The 18,461-nt window shown below is 69.8% G+C and overlaps 1 protein-coding gene across 1 annotated transcript in view; it reads left to right on the top strand.

The window, feature by feature from the left end:
* Positions 1-880: 880 nt before the first annotated feature.
* Positions 881-18,461, top strand: part of CARD11 (caspase recruitment domain family member 11) — a 34,017-nt gene continuing 16,436 nt past the window's right edge. The window contains exons 1-11 of the mRNA XM_036424637.2: positions 881-1,004; positions 2,998-3,210; positions 4,899-5,036; positions 6,026-6,351; positions 9,376-9,555; positions 10,195-10,347; positions 10,728-10,853; positions 13,991-14,188; positions 15,856-16,032; positions 16,865-16,916; positions 17,530-17,612. Of these exons, the coding sequence (XP_036280530.1) occupies positions 998-1,004; positions 2,998-3,210; positions 4,899-5,036; positions 6,026-6,351; positions 9,376-9,555; positions 10,195-10,347; positions 10,728-10,853; positions 13,991-14,188; positions 15,856-16,032; positions 16,865-16,916; positions 17,530-17,612 (1,653 nt within the window). The 5' untranslated portion in view covers positions 881-997. The remainder of the gene's footprint in view (positions 1,005-2,997; positions 3,211-4,898; positions 5,037-6,025; positions 6,352-9,375; positions 9,556-10,194; positions 10,348-10,727; positions 10,854-13,990; positions 14,189-15,855; positions 16,033-16,864; positions 16,917-17,529; positions 17,613-18,461) is intronic.

Genomic DNA, 18,461 nt, shown 5'->3' with positions numbered 1-18,461 from the left:
CCGGCCTCCCTCGCGGGGGCCCTCGCTGTCCCCAGGGCGCCCCTCTCGGAGCCGTGCGCTGACCGGCTCGCTCAGCCGAGGGCCTGGAGCGCGGTCCGTGCCTGTCAGCGTCCGGGTGACGTGTCAGCTGCGACGGTTAAACACTGCGGGTCCGGCTCTCGGGAGGCGCAGCCTGTCCGTCTCCCGACCTGGGGCTCCTCGGGGTGGGCCAGCTCTGAGGGCGGAGGGCGGGGCAGCCTCGGTCCTGCTGCCGGTGCCTCGGTTTCCCAGCCTGTGCTGACAGGCCCGGGGTGGTACCAGCTTAGCCGCCCTGCGCTCCATCCCACATCCCTCCTGCTTCCCTTTGCCTGTGGGCGGCCTCGCACCTTGGCGGGCACTCGGCCCAGAGCCCCAGTGCCCCCCGCCCTCCCCGCGGCGCCCCCCGCCCTCCTGTGGTGCCACAGTGCGCGGCTGCTCCTGTCCCGGCCGCCGAACAGGGAGGCCTCGGGGATGCCAAGGAGACCCGTCCTCCCGAAAAGCGTGTCCCAGTGACACGGAGGGGGCGAGGCCAGTGAGGGCTCCTGCGATCCAGCTGACCCCCAGCGAGTCAGCTGTCAGCTCCGGGAGGGCTGGCGTCCCCTCAGTTAGTCCTTCCGCCCAAGTCCGCGGTTCCTGACGAGACGGGTGCCCCGGCCTCTCCCTCCCAGCGAGCACCAGCCCAGGGCGCGGCCTGTCCAGGCTGAGCCCCTCCCCAGCCCCTCCATTCCCTTCCCGAGGAGACTGGTCCTTCCCGTCAGCCCCGAGCAGCAGCCTGTCTGGGGAAGTGCCTGTCCACAGGCCACGGCGAATGGCCCCGGCTCTCTGCCTCCAGCCCGCCCAGCCCGCTTCTCCCTTTCCAGGGCCCGGCCGCCGCCCCCCGCCCCGGAGGAGCCCGGCTCCGGCAGGGACCAGCCCGGGCCGCGCAGAGTGACGCCCAGGCCTCGTCCCGGGAGGGAGCGGCCGTCCCAGCACCTGCCACATGCCAGGTACGTCCCCCGCCTCTCCTCACCGGGCACGGACAGCGACATGGAGGCGGCCGGGAGTGAGGGCCGGGGCGGTCCCGCAGAGGGCGGGGGCGGCTCTGAAGCCAGCAGCTCCCCCAGACGCTCGGAGAGGCGGGCGGGGACACGGCCAGGCGGAGGCCGGGGGACAGGCAGCCACACGGAGCCTCGGGGTCAAGGGGGAGACTTTGACCTTCACGGAGACAGCAGCAGGGAGCCCCGTGGCCGGCGTGTCAGGGAGTGAGGGCAGAGGTGGGACCGGGAAGAGGTGAGCACAGGGCCCTTCCCAGGGGCCTGCCCGGGAGGGAGCCTGGAACTTCTCTTCCCGCCTGTCGACACCAAGACCAGCGTGGCCAGGGTCGGACCCAAGACCACGCCAGGCCCCGGTCAGACGGCAGGCGTCGGGTTGGAGTTGCCACCAGCCCTGGTTAAGAGTCAGGGGAGGGCCCGGCCGGAGTGGCTGGGTGGCTGAGCGTCGACCTGCGAACCAGGAGGTCAGGGTTCCATTCCGGTCGGGACACAGGCCCGGGTTGCGGGCTCCATCCCCAATGGGGGGCAGCACGTGGAGGCGGCACGTTTATGCGTCGGGAGCCACACCCTCCCAGCAGCCCCGGGGCCCGGGCGGGACGCAGGGCGGCCTTGGTGGAGGCGGCCTGCCGTCGGCGCAGACCCTGCGGGCCGTTCCTAACGGGCTGCGTCCTCGCTTTAATCGCTCTGTCCGTCCGTCCGCCGCTGCTCACAACAGCCAGCAGCCAAGGCCAGGCCCACGGCTCCGTTAACCGGAGGTCACGGGCGTCGACAGCAGGGACCGGACACGGCGTGGGGGGAGCAGAGCCAAGCGTGGCCGGGCTCCGGGCCGGGCGCTGGATCAGAGACCCAGAGACCCAGAGAGACAGCCCCGCCGCGTCTCACGGACGCTCGGGCGTCACCGGGTCGCCTCCCGGCGCCCTCCCCGCTACGCCCGCTGGGGCGGCCCAGCTCTGACCTCCCGGCGTCCAGGGGCCGGCCTCCGGCTCGGCCCCGCCCGCTCCCCGCTGGAAGCCCAGGTGGAGGTGCAGCCGGCGCGTGGGTGGGTCCTCCTCAGACAGCCCGGCCGGCGGGGCCGGGGCCGGGGGTCCATTTGACACAGACGAGACCGCAGGGTGGTGGCCGCTGAGAAGGTGTGAGGAGGCGGCAGCACTGGTATCGGGGTGCCCACCGCCCTAGACTCGGCTTCCCCTCCGTCTCCACCATCTGCCCCCCTTCAGATGCCCAGGCCCAGGGCCCGGGAGCTGAGGTGCCCCTCCCAGCCTGGGCACATGGGCACAAATGGGAAGCCCTGGGAACCCCAGTGTTGAGGGGTTTTGGGGGTGTCATTCCACGGGCATGGCTGATTAAGTCATTCTCCGTGGAGGACTCTTCTCCCTCTTTTTTTTTTTTTTTTTAATATATTTTATTGATTTTCTAGAGAGAGGAAGAGAGGGATAGAGAGTTAGAAACATCAATGAGAGAGAATCATCGATCAGCTGCCTCTTGCACACCCCCTACTGGGGATATGCCCGCAACCAATGTACATGCCCTTGACCGGAATCGAACCCTGGAACTTTCAGTCCGCAGCCCGACGCTCTATCCAGAGCCAAACTGGTTTTGGCATCCTCTCTCTCTTTTAAAAATATGCTTTCTCTTTCTTTTTCATCCATTCATTCATTCATTCGTTTGTTTGTTTTAAAAAATCACTTACTGATTTGAGAGCGAGAGGAAGGGAAAGGAGAGAAACATCAACATGAGTGTAACATCCATCAGCTGCCTCCCACACGCCCCCCTGGAGATGGAGCCTGAAACCAGGCCTGTGCCCGGACCGGGAATCGAACCAGCAACCCTTCGGTGCCGGGTGACGCCCACCCGGCCCTGATGACCTTTACTGGCCCAGCACCATGCGGAGGTCGCCCGGAGGCCTGGCCGCGGTCCGAGCCCCGGGTGACCGCCGCCTGTGCGCCAGGGGCCGGCGCCGACATGGACGACTACATGGAGACGCTGAAGGACGAGGAGGACGCACTGTGGGAGAACGTGGAGTGCAACCGGCACATGCTGAGCCGCTACATCAACCCGGCCAAGCTCACGCCCTACCTGCGCCAGTGCAAGGTCATCGACGAGCAGGACGAGGACGAGGTGCTCAACGCGCCCATGCTGCCCTCCAAGATCAACCGCGCCGGTGAGCGCCGCTCCGGGCGCCGGGCGGGCGGGCGGGCGGCCCGGGAAACCCCTCCAGTGAGTGTGCCAGCCGGAGCTTCTCCGGGCCGGGCATTATCCAGCTGGGCCCGCGGCCCTCTGCCCAGCCAGGCCCCTCCTCCCCCAAAGCGGTACAGCCGAGAGGGTCCCAGGCTCAGAGAGTGGGAAATGGTGTTATTTTCCTACGCCGGCCTGAGGGGAGCACCCCTCCGATGGCAGGTACGGGCAGGCGACACATCGAGTGATTAGCCACCCTGTGACGGGCACCCTCACCATCACCGACGTCTCCGAACCGCATTGCTGCGGTCACAGGTCTGCCACACACCGTTTACACTCACCGCCCCCTCGAGATCCGAGAGGCTGCCAGGTCTGCCGAGAGGCTGTGTGATTTCACGCGGAGAGAAGCACATTCCTGACTGACTCATAACTGGCTGTTGAAGGACTGTGTCCCTTTATAACTGACACGCTTTGGAACCCAGTATATTTTTATATTTTTTTTAATTATATATTTTATTGATTTTTTAAAGAGAGGAAGAGAGAGAGAGAATTAGAAACATCAATGACAGAGAAACATCAATCAGCTGCCTCCTGCACACCCTCTACTGGGGATGTGCCAGCAACCAAGGTACATGCCCTTGACCGGAATCCAACCTGGGACCTTTCAGTCCGCAGGCCGATGCTCTATCCACTGAGCCACACCGGTTTCAGCTGGAACCCAGTGCATTTTATCTGTTTAAAAATACAGGGTGGCCCCAAAACGGTGTGCACACTGTCACAGCCGACAGCTCCGTTTTGAACAGGAAGTGTACTTCAGTAAACGCTGCTTATGTTATTGTTCAAAGGGTGTGCGCACGTTTTGGGGGATGCCCCAGGTTCTTCTGAGAAGGGTCTGTCGGACTGCCTTAGGGTGCCCGGCACCTTATCACCTTCATGCAAGGTGGTACGTACGGTGGGTGAAACTAGTTTTGGTTCTACATATGTGCCTGTGTGTATACACACATGTGTATCTGTCTGTGCGAGCACACGGGGTCCCAGGATACATGTCTCTCTGTGGCTCGCTCACACCTTAAAGGTGTGGAAGCCCCTTTCCCACAGCGTGACGGCTGGTGAGTGGCTTGTGCGCAGTGACTGTCCTTGGTGCACACGACACTCATCTCCATCATGGCACGCTCTCCTGACGGACATCCCCATCACAGAGTTCAGGCCACGGCATGTAAACAGGAAGGGGAGCCCGTGGGCAGAGACCCGCTGCACGGCCCACGTGGGCTGGAGAAGCTTCCAGCGCCATGGCCACCCCAGGGAGCGCGGCCTGCTCCCGGGACGCCCAGCTCCCGCACAGATGCTGTCTTTCTGCTCCGAAGCCCAGAACACATCTGCTCTTAGCGGCCATGGCACTTCCACCTGCCTCCGCCTTCTCCACCTCAGTGTGGCTCATCGGAGCCGGTCGCCCGGGAGCTCTGTGACGCCGTGGGCTTCCTGGGGCCGTGGTCCCCCGGGTCCCTGAGGAAGGAGCCGGCCGCCAGCGCCTCCCACTGCGGCCTGGCGTGTGACCCAGCCCCGGGCGGCGCACTGCCTTCTCCGGGTTCATGGAAGGAGGGGGTCCAGGGGAGGGGAGACGCGGGGACCCGGGTCCGGCCGCCGTGCCTCACGCCGCCCGTGGCTGTGCCCCAGGCCGGCTGCTGGACATCCTGCACACCAAGGGCCAGCGGGGCTACGTGGTCTTCCTGGAGAGCCTGGAGTTCTACTACCCCGAGCTGTACAAGCTGGTGACCGGCAAGGAGCCCACACGCCGCTTCTCCACCATCGTGGGTGAGCCGCCCGGGAGCCGGGAGCCGGGAGCCGGGGTGCGGCGGGAGGGCGTGTCCACGGGGGGCAGTCCCAGAGCGGTGACCATGCGGGCTGGCGGCCACTGGCTTCTGCCTGACGGTGAGAGCGGCCAAGGGGAGCCGGAGCCGAGAGAGGGGTGGTCCTGGCACATCCCCCTGAATGGAAGGCGGGAAGATGCTCGCCCTCTCTGGGCCCGGTTCTCGCCTCCTCTCTCCCAGAGTCCCAGAGCCAGACCCCCAACCGTCCTGTCTTATGTCCCTTCCCACACATCCCCTCGCTGCCTCCTCCCTGCCCGCATCCCATCAGCTCTCCATCCGCCCTGCCTGCCTCTACCTCCTCCACCTCAGACCTCCCTGCTGCTCCATCCGAAGACCCATCCTCCCTGTGGTCCCCGGAACACCATGGCCCAGCCCCTGCTGGACACCCAGCCTCCCTGGCTCGGCCTCTCCCTGGGCTTCAGGCTCCTGGTCTTCCTACGCCATGTCCCACCTCCTGGAGCATCTTCCTTCCACACTCAACCTTCAGCTCTGCTTCAGGAGCGGGGGAGCCCTGCCCCCCAGGCTGCCCTGCCCCCCAGGCTGCCCTGCCCCCAGGCTGCCCTGCCCCCAGGCTGCCCTGCCCCCAGGCTACCCTGCCCCTCAGGCTGCCCTGCCCCCAGGCTGCCCTGCCCCTCAGGCTGCCCTGCCCCCAGGCTGCCCTGCCCCCAGGCTGCCCTGCCCCTCAGGCTGCCCTGCCCCCAGGCTGCCCTGCCCCCAGGCTGCCCTGCCCCAGCTGGACCAGCCCCTCTCGCCCTCAGGCCTGGCCTCCCTCCCTGACACTGTCTGCAGTGACCTGTCCGGTCTCTCGCTTTCCTGATCTGTCTCCCGGGCAGGCCGCGCTCAGCCAGGATGGCCGCTCTGCTCCCTGAGCCGCGCGGGGGGAGCGCGGAGGGCGGGGGTGGGAGCCGGACCCTGACCCCCGCCCCCCCGCAGTGGAGGAGGGCCACGAGGGCCTCACGCACTTCCTCATGAACGAGGTCATCAAGCTGCAGCAGCAGATGAAGGCCAAGGACCTGCAGCGCTGTGAGCTGCTGGCCAAGGCGCGGCAGCTGGAGGACGAGAAGAAGCAGCTGACGCTGACGCGCGTGGAGCTGCTCACCTTCCAGGAGCGCTACTACAAGATGAAGGAGGAGCGCGACGGCTACAACGACGAGCTGGTCAAGGTCAAGGACGACAACTACAACCTGGCCATGCGCTACGCGCAGCTCAGCGAGGAGAAGAACATGGCGGTGATGCGCAGCCGCGACCTGCAGCTCGAGGTGAGGGCGGCGGGCCCTGCGCGGGCGCCGGAGCCTCGCTCGGCCCGGGGCGGGGCCGAGGCCTGGTCCAGCAGGCGCATGCGCACGGCCCTCCGCAGCCTGGCGCCTAGGGCCCTAGCCCACCGTGCGCATGCGCACATCGAACCAGGGTGGGCTCTCCCGCCCCTCTCCCCCGCCGTGCGCATGCGCACATCGAACCAGGGGCTTTTCCCCCCACCGTGCGCATGCGCACATCGAACCAGGGTGGGCTCTCCCCCCCCTCCCCCGCCGTGCGCATGTGCATCGGGCGCAGACCAGCCCACCGCCGCTCGGGTCCCAGGTCCGTCGGTCCCAGGTCCGTGGCAGCACGTGCAGTCACACGGCCCTAGCGGGGCTCCCCCCTGCTCGGGCCAGGTGCTCTAGGCGCATGTGCGGACGGCGCCCCAGCACGTAACTGAGGTCGTTAAAGGCTTTAGCGCCGAAGTGGAGGCCGGGAAGGGCACCTGCTTCGCTCACTGGTTCCTTTCCGGTACTGAGCGCGCCCGGCCCGGCTCTGGCCCCGGGACAGGCCCACTGGCCCGGCGCCACCCTCTCACCGGAGGGCAAACACATGAACACCCGGGCGTGCCCAGGTTTAGAAGAGGAAGGCAGAGAGCGCGAGGCGGGCGGGCCGGTGCTGCTTTGTGTAGGACTAGAGGCCCGGTGCACAAACTTCATGCACTGGGGCGGGGGGGGGGGGGGGGGGGGGATGGGGGTCCCTCAGCCCAGCCTGCCGCCTCTCAGGCTGGGACCCCTCAGGGGATGTCCTGCTGATGGCTGCTCCCTCAGGGAGCGGACCTAAGCCACAGTCCGACCTCCCTCTGTGGGAGGCGACCCGGTGATCAGGGGAGGGTGCTGCCCCCATCACCCCGCTGCTGCTGCTGCTGCCACTGCAGGCTGCCACGGCTGCCCGCCCTCCTCCGCCCTCGCAGCCGCTGCAGCTCAGACTGGAAGACGTCCCACCTATCCGGCCTAATTAGCGTATTATTCCTCTTATTGGTATAGAAGGTCAGGAAGGCCGGTGAGAAGGGGCCGCGGGGCAGAGCCGCGGGGACAGGGAGGGCCAGCCACGCGGGTCTGGGGTGGAGCTCGGAGCAATCAGGCCCCAAGCAGGGGGCGTGCTTGGTGATTCCTGGAGCCAAAGGAGCAAGTGCAGGAGAGGAGGGGTGGGGGAGGGGACCGGCGTCCGAGAGACCTTGGCCGTCATGCCCGTGGTGATGCGACGCCGCTGAAGGATTGAGAGCCGGGGAGTGACGGCTGATTTATTTCTAGATGGATCACTCTGGCTGCGGGTGGAAATAGACTCGGCATATTTATTAGGCACCTGCCACGTGTGAGGCAGTGTGCTGAGCACCGTGGGGGACAGGGGATAAACAACCTGATTTCTGGTCAGGTCACATACAATTTACCCGAAGCCGACAGATCAGTAAACAACCCACTGGAATCCGGGCGGCTGGAGGCAGAGGCCTCACGGCTGGAGGGGGCGTGTGTTAAGAGCAGGAGCCGTTAAATATTACAGATGGGGATTCACATCCGGCTTCTGCTCTCCCAGCGACCTGACCCTGGGTCTGTTTCCTCATTTGGGGGTGGCAGTCACGGCAGTCATGCCCACGCCCTCAGGGGTCTGGGGGCTGCACCACGGGCCCCCGGGGAAGTGGCTGGTCCAGGTGCTATGCCCACTCAGGTGCGCCCCTCCGTGCGGGCACGCCAGGCCCACTCAGGTGCGACGGGGGATCGGCCCAGCACAGGGCACTGGGGCGACCTCCCAGGACGCTGCCGAGGACTCCGCCCACGGTCTCTGAGGAGGGGTGACGCCTGAGCCGCGTTGCCCCGTAGGGGGGCTGTTAACCTCGGTGGGGCTCCCACAGTTCTATTCTGGAATGTTCCCTCGTGGGGTCCTCCCCAAAGATGTATCCAGTGAGACAGCAGGTCTAGAACCGAAAGGCCCACCTGGCCCGCGGAGTCCCTCGCATGTCCCAGCCCCCAGCCGCTCCCCTGCGGCCTCTCTCCTTCTCCCGGGCCCACCTTTCCTCGCTAAAGCTGCGGCCCTCCACCTGCCAGAACTGGCGAAGGACAGACACACACACACACACACACACACACACACCCGGCCGCCCTCCTTGCAGCCTGAACACAAGCCCCTGTGCTGGGTGTTGGAGGCCAGGGTCCGGGGCAGCAGACTCGCTGAGGCACCAGCTGTGAGTGTCTTCTGGCCCCGACCCTGACACTCACCCTGAGGGTGGCCCTGGCACGTCCCCAGCCTCCCGGCTCCAGGTGTTGGCACTGCCCCTGGCAGGCCCGGCAGGCCTGGCAGGCCGTGGCCTGGGCCTTTCTGCAAACGGAGCCTGCTGTGAGCCCCGAGGACAGAGCCTCAGGGAGCAGGGCCGCGCGGGGTGGAGTCGGGGCTGGCCCAGAGCCTGAGTCCCCGGCATGTGGTCCCTCCCGTCCGGAGCACTGGGCTCCTGGGGCGCTCGGAGGACCGTGTAAGGGCATCCACATGGCTCGCCTCGGGGACACCGGAGGGGCATCCTTTATCCCAGAGGTCGGCAAACTCATCAGTCAGCAGAGCCAAATACCAACAGTAAAACAATTGACATTTCTTTGGAGAGCCACGTTTTTAAAACTTAAACTTCTTCTAACGCCACGTCTTCGAAATAGACCCACCCAGACCAGGGTGCTTTGTGGAAGAGCCACACTCAAGGGGCCAAAGAGCCGCGTGTGGCTCGAGAACCGCAGTTTGCCGACCGCAGTTTTATCCTCATCTGTCACCCGTGTCACCCCATGGTTCCCTGGGAAATTCTAAGGGACACAGAGAGCCTCTGTTTGTGCTAAACGCGAACGGGAGCTCCTCGGCCGGGAGGGGCGGCTGGTTTGCTGGGAAAGGCTCTGTGGGCCTTCGCCACGGGAAGGGGGGAGGGGCAGGGCCAGTGGGGCTGCACTCGGGCGGCCTGGGGAGCGACGCCTCCTCGGGCCCTGCCAACACCGCCCCTCGGCACCCGGCTGCAGATTGACCAGCTGAAGCACCGGCTGAACAAGATGGAGGAGGAGTGCAAGCTGGAGCGGAACCAGTCCCTGAAGCTGAAGAATGACATCGAGAGCCGGCCCAAGAGGGAACAGGTGCTGGAGCTGGAGCGCGAGAACGAGATGCTGAAGACCAAGATCCAGGAGCTGCAGTCCATCATCCAGGTGGGGAGGGGAGAGAGGAGGAAAGGGAGGGAAGGGAGGGAAGGGCAGGGAGGGGGCAGCCGGTCAGGCAGGGCAGGGCAGGGTGCTGCACCAGCACGGCCAAGGGTGAGCCTGAGGAGGGGCGGTGAAGGACTGAACAAAAGACAGACAGAGAATACGGCTGGGGCCTGGTGGGTCTCCCGTGCCTCCTCCTGCCTCCCTGCCTCCCCCAGACTCCTGCCTCCCCTGCTGGCTGCCTGGTGCCTGTGCTCTGGTGATGAGCTGGTGTCACGGGAGCGGATTGGCGCCTATTTGGCAGGTGGGCAGGCGGCGTCCACCAGCAGGCCCACCTGTCTTTGTTGTCACCTGTGACGTGTTCGGGAGCAGCTCCCGGGCTCCAATAAGAGCTGGGGCCCCAGAGCTGGCTCGGGGTGTTGGCAGCAGCAGGGGCTTGTGCTTCCTGCCCGGTGACAACATTCTCACCTAACAGCCGCCAGGCACCCCCGGAGGCAGCGGTTCACGTCTCTGCTCTGGCTCTGCCCAGCTCAGTGTGGCTCAGCGTGGCCTGCGGGAGTCTGTGGGAGTCTGGGGTGTCATCTGCCGGTGTCTGTGGGTGTCTTTGCCCGCTCTGTGGCCCTGACCCGCCTCTCTCCCGCCCAGGCCGGCCAGCGCAGCCTGCCCGACTCAGACAAGGCCATCCTGGACATCCTGGAGCATGACCGCAAGGAAGCGCTGGAGGACCGGCAGGAGCTGGTCAACAAGATCTACAACCTGCAGGAGGAGACGCGCCAGGCCGAGGGGCTGCGGGACAAGGTGGGCGGGCGCCGCGGCCCCCTGCTGCCCGGCCCCACTCTCCCCTGCCCGGGTGCACGCCCCGCCCAGCACCGGCACCCCTGCAGCCGTCAGTCACTGTCCGGGGGGTCCCGTCTCCCTCCCCGACGGCAGGCCTCGGGGGCACACACCCGGTCTGCACGTCCCCACTCCATCCCCTGGCACACAGTAGGTCTGAGCCAATCCCCGCTCATTGACTGACCCACTGCCACAGCCCTGCTGTCAGATGGCTGCCCTGGGGGCGGCGGCCTGGCCTTCGGGTGACGTGGCGGCCCGCTGACCGCCCCCCAGCTGCCCCCCGCCTGCCTGCCTCCCACCTGCCTGCCCCCCGCTGACCGCCCCCCGCCTGCCTGCCCCCGCAGTACCTGGAGGAGAAGGAGGACCTGGAGCTGAAGTGCTCGACGCTGGGCAAGGACTGCGAGATGTACAAGCACCGCATGAGCACCGTGATGCTGCAGCTGGAGGAGGTGGAGCACGAGCGGGACCAGGTGCCACACCGCCCGGGGGACAGGGCGACAGGGCGGGGGACGGGGCGGGGGACAGGGCGACAGGGCGGGGGACGGGGCGGGGGACGGGGCGACAGGGCGGGGGACGGGGCGGGGGACGGGGCGGGGGACAGGGCGACAGGGCGGGGGACGGGGCGGGGGACGGGGCGGGGGACAGGGCGACAGGGCGGGGGACGGGGCGGGGGACGGGGCGGGGACGGGGCGGGGGACGGGGCGGGGGACGGGGCGGGGGACAGGGCGACAGGGCGGGGGACGGGGCGGGGGACGGGGCGGGGGACGGGGCGGGGGACGGGGCGGGGGACGGGGCGGGGGACGGGGCGGGGGACGGGGCGGGGGACGGGGCGGGGGACGGGGCGGGGGACGGGGCGACAGGGCGGGGGACGGGGCGGGGGACGGGGCGGGGGACGGGGCGGGGGACGGGGCGACAGGGCGGGGGACGGGGCGGGGGACGGGGCGGGGGACGGGGCGGGGGACGGGGCGACAGGGCGGGGGACGGGGCGGGGGACGGGGCGGGGGGACAGGGCGACAGGGCGGGGGACGGGGCGGGGGGCGGGGCGGGGGACAGGGCGACAGGGCGGGGGACGGGGCGGGGGACGGGGCGGGGGACGGGGCGGGGGGACAGGGCGACAGGGCGGGGGACAGGGCAGGGGACAGGGCCGGGGGACAGAGGGCCCGGGGACAGGGCCAGAGGACAGGGCGGGGGACGGGGCGGGGGACGGGGCGGGGGACGGGGGGGGGACGGGGCGGGGGACGGGGCGGGGGACGGGGCGGGGGACGGGGCGGGGGACGGGGCGGGGGACGGGGCGGGGGACAGGGCGGGGGGACAGGGCGGGGGACAGGGCGGGGGGACAGGGCGGGGGACAGGGCGACAGGGCGGGGGACGGGGCGGGGGACGGGGCGGGGGACAGGGCGGGGGACAGGGCAACAGGGCGGGGGACGGACGGGGGACAGGGCGGGGGACGGGGCGGGGGACAGGGCGGGGGACGGGGCGGGGGACGGGGCGACAGGGCGGGGGACGGGGCGGGGGACGGGGCGGGGGACGGGGCGACAGGGCGGGGGACGGGGCGGGGGGACGGGGCGGGGGACGGGGCGGGGGACGGGGCGACGGGGCGGGGGACGGGGCGGGGGACAGGGCCGGGGGACGGGGCGGGGGACGGGGCGGGGGACGGGGCGGGGGACGGGGCGGGGGACGGGGCGGGGGACAGGGCCGGGGGACAGAGGGCGGGGGACAGGGCGGGGGACAGAGGGCGGGGGACAGAGGGCCCGGGGGCAGGGCCAGAGGACAGGGCGGGGGACAGGGCGACAGGGCGGGGGACAGGGCGGGGGACGGGGCGGGGGACAGAGGGCAGGGGACAGGGCCAGAAGACAGGGCGGGGGACAGAGGGCGGGGGACAGGGCGACAGGGCGGGGGACGGGGCGGGGGACGGGGCGGGGGACGGGGCGGGGGACGGGGCGGGGGACAGGGCCTGAGGACAGGGCCGGGGGACAGAGGGCCAGGGGACAGGGCCTGAGGACAGGGCCGGGGGACAGAGGGCCAGGGGACAGGGCCGGAAGACAGGGCGGGAGACAGGGCCAGAGGACAGGCCCGGGGGACAGGGCGACAGGGCGGGGGACGGGGCGGGGGACGGGGCGGGGGACGGGGCGGGGGACGGGGCGGGGGACAGGGCGGGGGACAGGGCCTGAGGACAGGGCCAGGGGACAGAGGGCGGGGGACAGGGCCGGAAGACAGGGCGGGGGACAGGGCAGGGGACAGGGCGGGGGACAGGGCGGGGGACAGGGCCTGAGGACAGGGCCGGGGGACAGGGCGGGGGACAGGGCGGGGGACAGGGCCTGAGGACAGGGCCGGGGGACAGAGGGCCGGGGGACAGGGCGGGGGACAGGGCCGGGGGACAGAGGGCCGGGGGACAGAGGGCCAGGGGACAGGGCCGGAAGACAGGGCGGGGGACAGGGCCGGGGGACAGAGGGCCGGGGGACAGGGCCGGAGGACAGGGCCTGAGGACAGGGCCGGGGGACAGAGGGCCGGGGGACAGAGGGCGGGGGACAGAGGGCCCGGGGACAGAGGGCGGGGGACAGGGCCGGGGGACAGAGGGCTGGGGGACAGAGGGCGGGGGACAGAGGGCCCGGGGACAGAGGGCGGGGGACAGGGCCGGGGGACAGAGGGCCGGGGGACAGGGCCGGGGGACAGAGGGCGGGGGACAGAGGGCCCGGGGACAGGGCCGGGGGACAGAGGGCGGGGGACAGAGGGCCCGGGGACAGGGCCAGAGGACAGGGCGGGGGACAGGGCCGGGGGACAGAGGGCCGGGGGACAGAAGGCGGGGGACAGAGGGCCCGGGGACAGGGCCAGAGGACAGGGCAGGGGACAGGGCCGGGGGACAGGGCGGGGGTACTGAGAGTCAGGGGGACACCGAGGGTCAGGGGGGCACTGAGGGCCAGGGCACCCCGGTGGCAGCTGAGAAGGGCCCACAGAGCCGTTTCCAGTAAAACCAGCTGCCCCTCCAGCTGAGGGAGCTCCCGATTGGAGTTTAGAACAATTCAGCGGCTCTGTGTCCCTTAGAAAATCCCGGGAACGTGGGTGACGCGGGGGAGAGATGAGGACAAGGGACAGCCATCCGGTGCCCCCAGGCGTCAGCCGGGTCAGTGCCCTTTCACAGCGGTCCTCAGAGCTCCCGGAGCCCAGTGCTCTGGCCGGGAGAGGAGGCTGGGCTGAGGACTCGGGTTCTGGGCCCAGGCCCCCCCCATCCCCCTGCCAGGCGCACCGCCGGCCCGGCTCTCCCACCTCCGTTCCAAAGGCGGATGCCCACCGGAGCTTTCGGAGGCTCCGGCTGTTGACCATGCGGCCCGGCCGGCCTCACGTGGCCCTCAGTGCTGGGCTCCGGCGCAGGCGTGTGAGGGCAGCAGGCGGCGCCCTGGCAGGCCCGGCCTCCCTGTGAAGGGGAATGACGAGAGCCTGGGCCAGGAGCGGGGTCCCGGGAGGCGCCCGAGCCCAGCGCCACGTGCAGGGCCGGAGGGCGGGGGCCGCGGAGGGCGGGGGCCGCGGAGAGCGGAGCGCCGGCCGCTGCCCGGGGCGGGGCGGCCTGCGTGCCAGGGAGACGGGGGAGAACCAGCCGTCCCTCCCACAGGCCTTCCACTCGCGGGACGAGGCGCAGACGCAGTACTCGCAGTGCCTGATCGAGAAGGACAAGTACCGGAAGCAGATCCGCGAGCTGGAGGAGAAGAACGACGAGATGCGCATCGAGATGGTGCGGCGGGAGGCCTGCATCGTCAACCTGGAGAGCAAGCTGCGGCGCCTGTCCCGGGACAGCGGCAGCCTGGACCAGGTGGGCACGGCCGCCCGCCCCCGCCGGCCTCCCCCGGCCGCCCCCCGGCCGCCCCCAGCAGCCCCCGCCCGGCCTCCCCCCGGCCGCCCCCTCCCCCCCCCGCCCCCGCCGCCCCCGCCGGCCTCCCCCGGCCGCCCCCTCCCCCCCCCCGCACCCGCCCGCCCCCGCCGGCCTCCCCCTGGCCGCCCCCCACCCCCCCGCCCTGCCACCCCGAGCAGCCTGCGCCGGCGAACTCCCGTGTGCTGTGCGGGGAGGAGCGGACTCTGCCGGCACTGAGGTGGACGGGGCAGGTGGACCCCGGCTTGGCGCGGCCGGCTGGGCACCCAGACGAGCCCCTCACCCCGTGGCTGCAGCAGCTCCCCTCGGTGCCGCACCGAGTTCCCCCCGCCATCGGGACGGTCACCGGGGTTCAGCCCCTGCCCCCCTAAAGCCCCAGAGGGCAGGGCGAGGTGGGGAGGGATCATGCCGCCTGAGTGGGGGATGTCATTAAAGCAGCCTGGGTCTCAGGCCTGTGGGTGGGTCTCAGGCCTGTGGGTGGGTCTCGGGGGCCGTGGGTGGGTCTCAGGGCCTGTGGGTGGGTCTTGGGCCTGTGGGTGGTCTGGGGCCTGTGGGTGGGTCTCGGGCCTGTGGGTGGGTCTGGGGGCCTGTGGGTAGGTTTCGGGCCTGTGGGTGGGTCTCAGGCCTATGAGTGGGTCTGGGGGCCTGTGGGTGGGTCTCGGGCCTGTGGGTGGGTCTCAGGCCTGTGGGTGGTCTGGGGGCCTGTGGGTGGGTCTCGGGCCTGTGGGTGGGTCTCAGGCCTGTGGGTGGTCTGGGGGCCTGTGGGTGGGTCTCGGGGCCTATGAGTGGGTCTGGGGGCCTGTGGGTGGTCTGGGGGCCGTGGGTGGGTCTGGGGGCCTGTGGGTGGGTCTGGGGGCCTGTGGGTGGGTCTCAGGCCTGTGGGTGGGTCTCAGGCCTGTGGGTGGTCTGGGGGCCTGTGGGTGGGTCTGGGGGCCTATGAGTGGGTCTGGGGGCCTGTGGGTGGGTCTCAGGGGCCGTGGGTGGGTCTGGGGCCTGTGGGTGGCCCTCGGGCCTGTGGGTACAGAGGACAGGATCTGGCAGTTTCTGTCCTTAACCCATCATTCAGCAATGGCTTTTGTTCTTTTTCTGTGTGTTTTTCCCCCAAATATACTCATAGATTTCATGGAGGAAGGGGGAGAGAGGGAGAGAGGGAAACATCAATGGTGAGAGAGTCGTGGATCTGCTGCCTCCTGCACCCCCACTGGGGATCGAGCCCGCAGCCCCAGCCTGTGCCCTGACCCCCTGGTTCATGGGCCAGCGCTTCACCAGGAGCCTCCTGGCCGGGCCCGGCCACTTTCCTGTGTCCGTAGCTCAGGCCGGGCTGGAAACGGGAGAGGATGGTGCACCTCGGACCCAAGGGGCCTGGACCAGCGTGGGGGTCCGGTCCCTGCTCCAGGCCCTGCTGGCGGGAGGCGGGACGGAGCCCGGCGGGGAGAGGGCGCGGGCCCGGACGAGGGCCTGGCCTCCAGGTGGACGGGGTCGGGCAGGGGAGAAGGCAGGCATCCTGAGCCGGGCCCGGGGTGTGGCGGCCGCCGGCAGGGCGGCTCCGTGGCCGTGGCCGTGGCCGGCCGCTGCGCTCACGCCCGCCCAGCCCGCCCCTCTGCCCACAGAGTCTGCCCCGGAACCTGCCGGTGACCATCATCTCCCAGAGCTTCGGGGACGCCGGGCCCCGGGCCAATGGCCAGGAGGCCGACGACTCCTCCACCTCCGAGGACTCGCCCGAGGACAGCCGATACTTCCTGCCCTGCCACCCGCCCAAGCGCAGGATGAACCTCAAGGGCATCCAGGTGGGCGCACGCGGGCGGCGGGCAGTTGGCGGTGGGTAGCAGAGGGGCGGGCGGCGGGCGGCGGGCAGTGGGCGGTGGGTAGCAGAGGGGCGGGTGGCGGGCGGCGGGCAGTGGGCGGTGGGTAGCAGAGGGGCGGGCGGCGGGCAGTGGGCGGTGGGTAGCAGAGGGGCGGGTGGCGGGCGGCGGGCAGTTGGCGGTGGGTAGCAGAGGGGCGGGCGGCGGGCGGCGGGCAGTGGGCGGTGGGTAGCAGAGGGGCGGGCGGCGGGCGGCGGGCAGTGGGCGGTGGGTAGCAGAGGGGCGGGTGGCGGGCGGCGGGCAGTGGGCGGTGGGTAGCAGGGCGGCGGGCGGCGGGCAGTGGGCGGTGGGTAGCAGAGGGGCGGGTGGCAGGCGGCGGGCAGTGGGCGGTGGGTAGCAGGGCGGCGGGCGGCGGGCAGTGGGCGGTGGGTAGCAGAGGGGCGGGTGGCGGGCGGCGGGCAGTGGGCGGTGGGTAGCAGGGCGGCGGGCGGCGGGCAGTGGGCGGTGGGTAGCAGGGCAGCGGGCGGCGGGCAGCGGGCGGCGGGCAGCGGGCGGCGGGCAGTGGGCGGTGGGTAGTAGGGCGGCGGGCAGCGGGCGGTGGGTAGCAGGGCAGCGGGCGGCGGGCAGTGGGCGGTGGGTAGCAGGGCAGCGGCAGTGGGCGGTGGGTAGCAGGGCGGCGGGCGGCGGGCAGTGGGCGGTGGGTAGCAGAGGGGCGCCGTGTGCTGCCGTGGTCGCAGCCCGTGGAGGGGCCGCGGCTCCCCGGTTCTCGCTCCGTCACAGGAGGTCTGGGCCCGTGTGACCGTGTCCTCCCCCCCAGCTGCCGAGAGCCAAGTCCCCCATCAGCCTGAAGCGTGTGGCCGACTTCCAAGGTGAGTGGGCGCGGCCTGCGGTCTGCCCACCCGCCCCCCCCCCCCCCCGCTCTGGGCCCCGCCGCTCCCCTGTGCGCGCACACACACACACACACACACACACACACACACACACGCTCTGGGCCCCGCCGCTCCCCCTGTGCGCTCACTCCCGCGGGGACACCTGGGCCCGGCCGGGGCGGGGGTCCACGTGGTAACTCACGGTCACTGTCCCAGGAGGGCCGGAGCAGCCTCATCGCGTCCACCACTCGTCCCCGTGGGTCCTCAGAGCCCAGGGCACCCATCTCCCCCCCCCCCAGGCCAGGGCTCCAGCCCCTGAGGGAGGGACTTCCTGCCAGGGGCAGGTCCTACCGGGGACCCTGGCGGCTGGGACCCTGACTGACCCGCCGGGCCTGGCCGGGCCAGGGCTGCTGGAGAACGAGCCCAGCCCTCCCCCGGGACCTGCAGGGGGACGGGGTCAGGAGAGGAGAGAGAAGCCTGAGGGAGAGAGGAGCCGAGCCCCGAGACAGGGCCCCCCCCCGCCTCCCCCCGCCTCCCCCCGTCTCCCCTGCTGAAGGGGCCCTCAACTCCGTCCTCCTCTCCCTTTGGCCTCGCCTGCCTGCGGCGAGGACAGGGAGGACACAGGAAGAAGAAGGCATGGACGTCAGCCCCAGCTCCTCCCGGTCCCTGCCCATCGCCAGCTCCTTCCCCAAGATGGTGAGTGTGGCCCCCCCGCCCCCCCAGGGCCCCGCTTCCCTCTGCAGGCCCGGCGCCACTCCCCTCGGGGGACAGACCGGGGGCTGCACCCAGCCTGTGTGCGCTGTGTGTGAGGGGGTTCTATGTTCTCTGTGTGTGAGGGGGTTCTATGTTCTCTGTGTGTGTGAGGGTGTTCTCTGTGTGTGTGAGGGGGTTCTCTGTGTGTGTGAGGGGGTTCTATGTTCTCTGTGTGTGAGGGGGTTCTGTGTTCTCTGTGTGTGAGGGGGTTCTATGTTCTCTGTGTGTGTGAGGGTGTTCTCTGTGTGTGTGAGGGTGTTCTCTGTGTGTGTGAGGGGGTTCTATGTTCTCTGTGTGTGAGGGGGTTCTATGTTCTCTGTGTGTGTGAGGGGGTTCTATGTTCTCTGTGTGTGAGGGGGTTCTATGTTCTCTGTGTGTGTGAGGGTTTTCTATGTTCTCTGTGTATGAGGGAGTTCTATGTTCTCTGTGTGTGTGTGAGGGGGTTCTATGTTCTCTGTGTGTGAGGGGGTTCTATGTTCTCTGTGTGTGAGGGGGTTCTATGTTTTCTGTGTGTGTGAGGGGGTTCTATGTTCTCTGTGTGTGAGGGGGTTCTATGTTCTCTGTGTGTGTGAGGGGGTTCTATGTTCTCTGTGGGTGAGGGTGCTCTGTGTGTGTGAGGGTGCTCTGTGTGTGTGAGGGTGCTCTGTGTGTGAGGGTGTTCTATGTTCTCTGTGTGTGAGGGGGTTCTATGTTCTCTGTGTGTGTGAGGGGTTCTATGTTCTCTGTGTGTGAGGGGGTTCTATGTTCTCTCTGTGTGTGAGGGGGTTCTATGTTCTCTGTGTGTGAGGGGGT

This window comes from Pipistrellus kuhlii, unplaced genomic scaffold (assembly GCF_014108245.1).
Source record: "Pipistrellus kuhlii isolate mPipKuh1 unplaced genomic scaffold, mPipKuh1.p scaffold_m20_p_8, whole genome shotgun sequence".
In the NCBI taxonomy this organism is placed as follows: Eukaryota; Metazoa; Chordata; class Mammalia; order Chiroptera; family Vespertilionidae; genus Pipistrellus; species Pipistrellus kuhlii.
The sequence above is the reverse complement of the archived record's forward strand: the minus strand, read 5'-3'. Positions and strand labels throughout refer to the sequence as shown.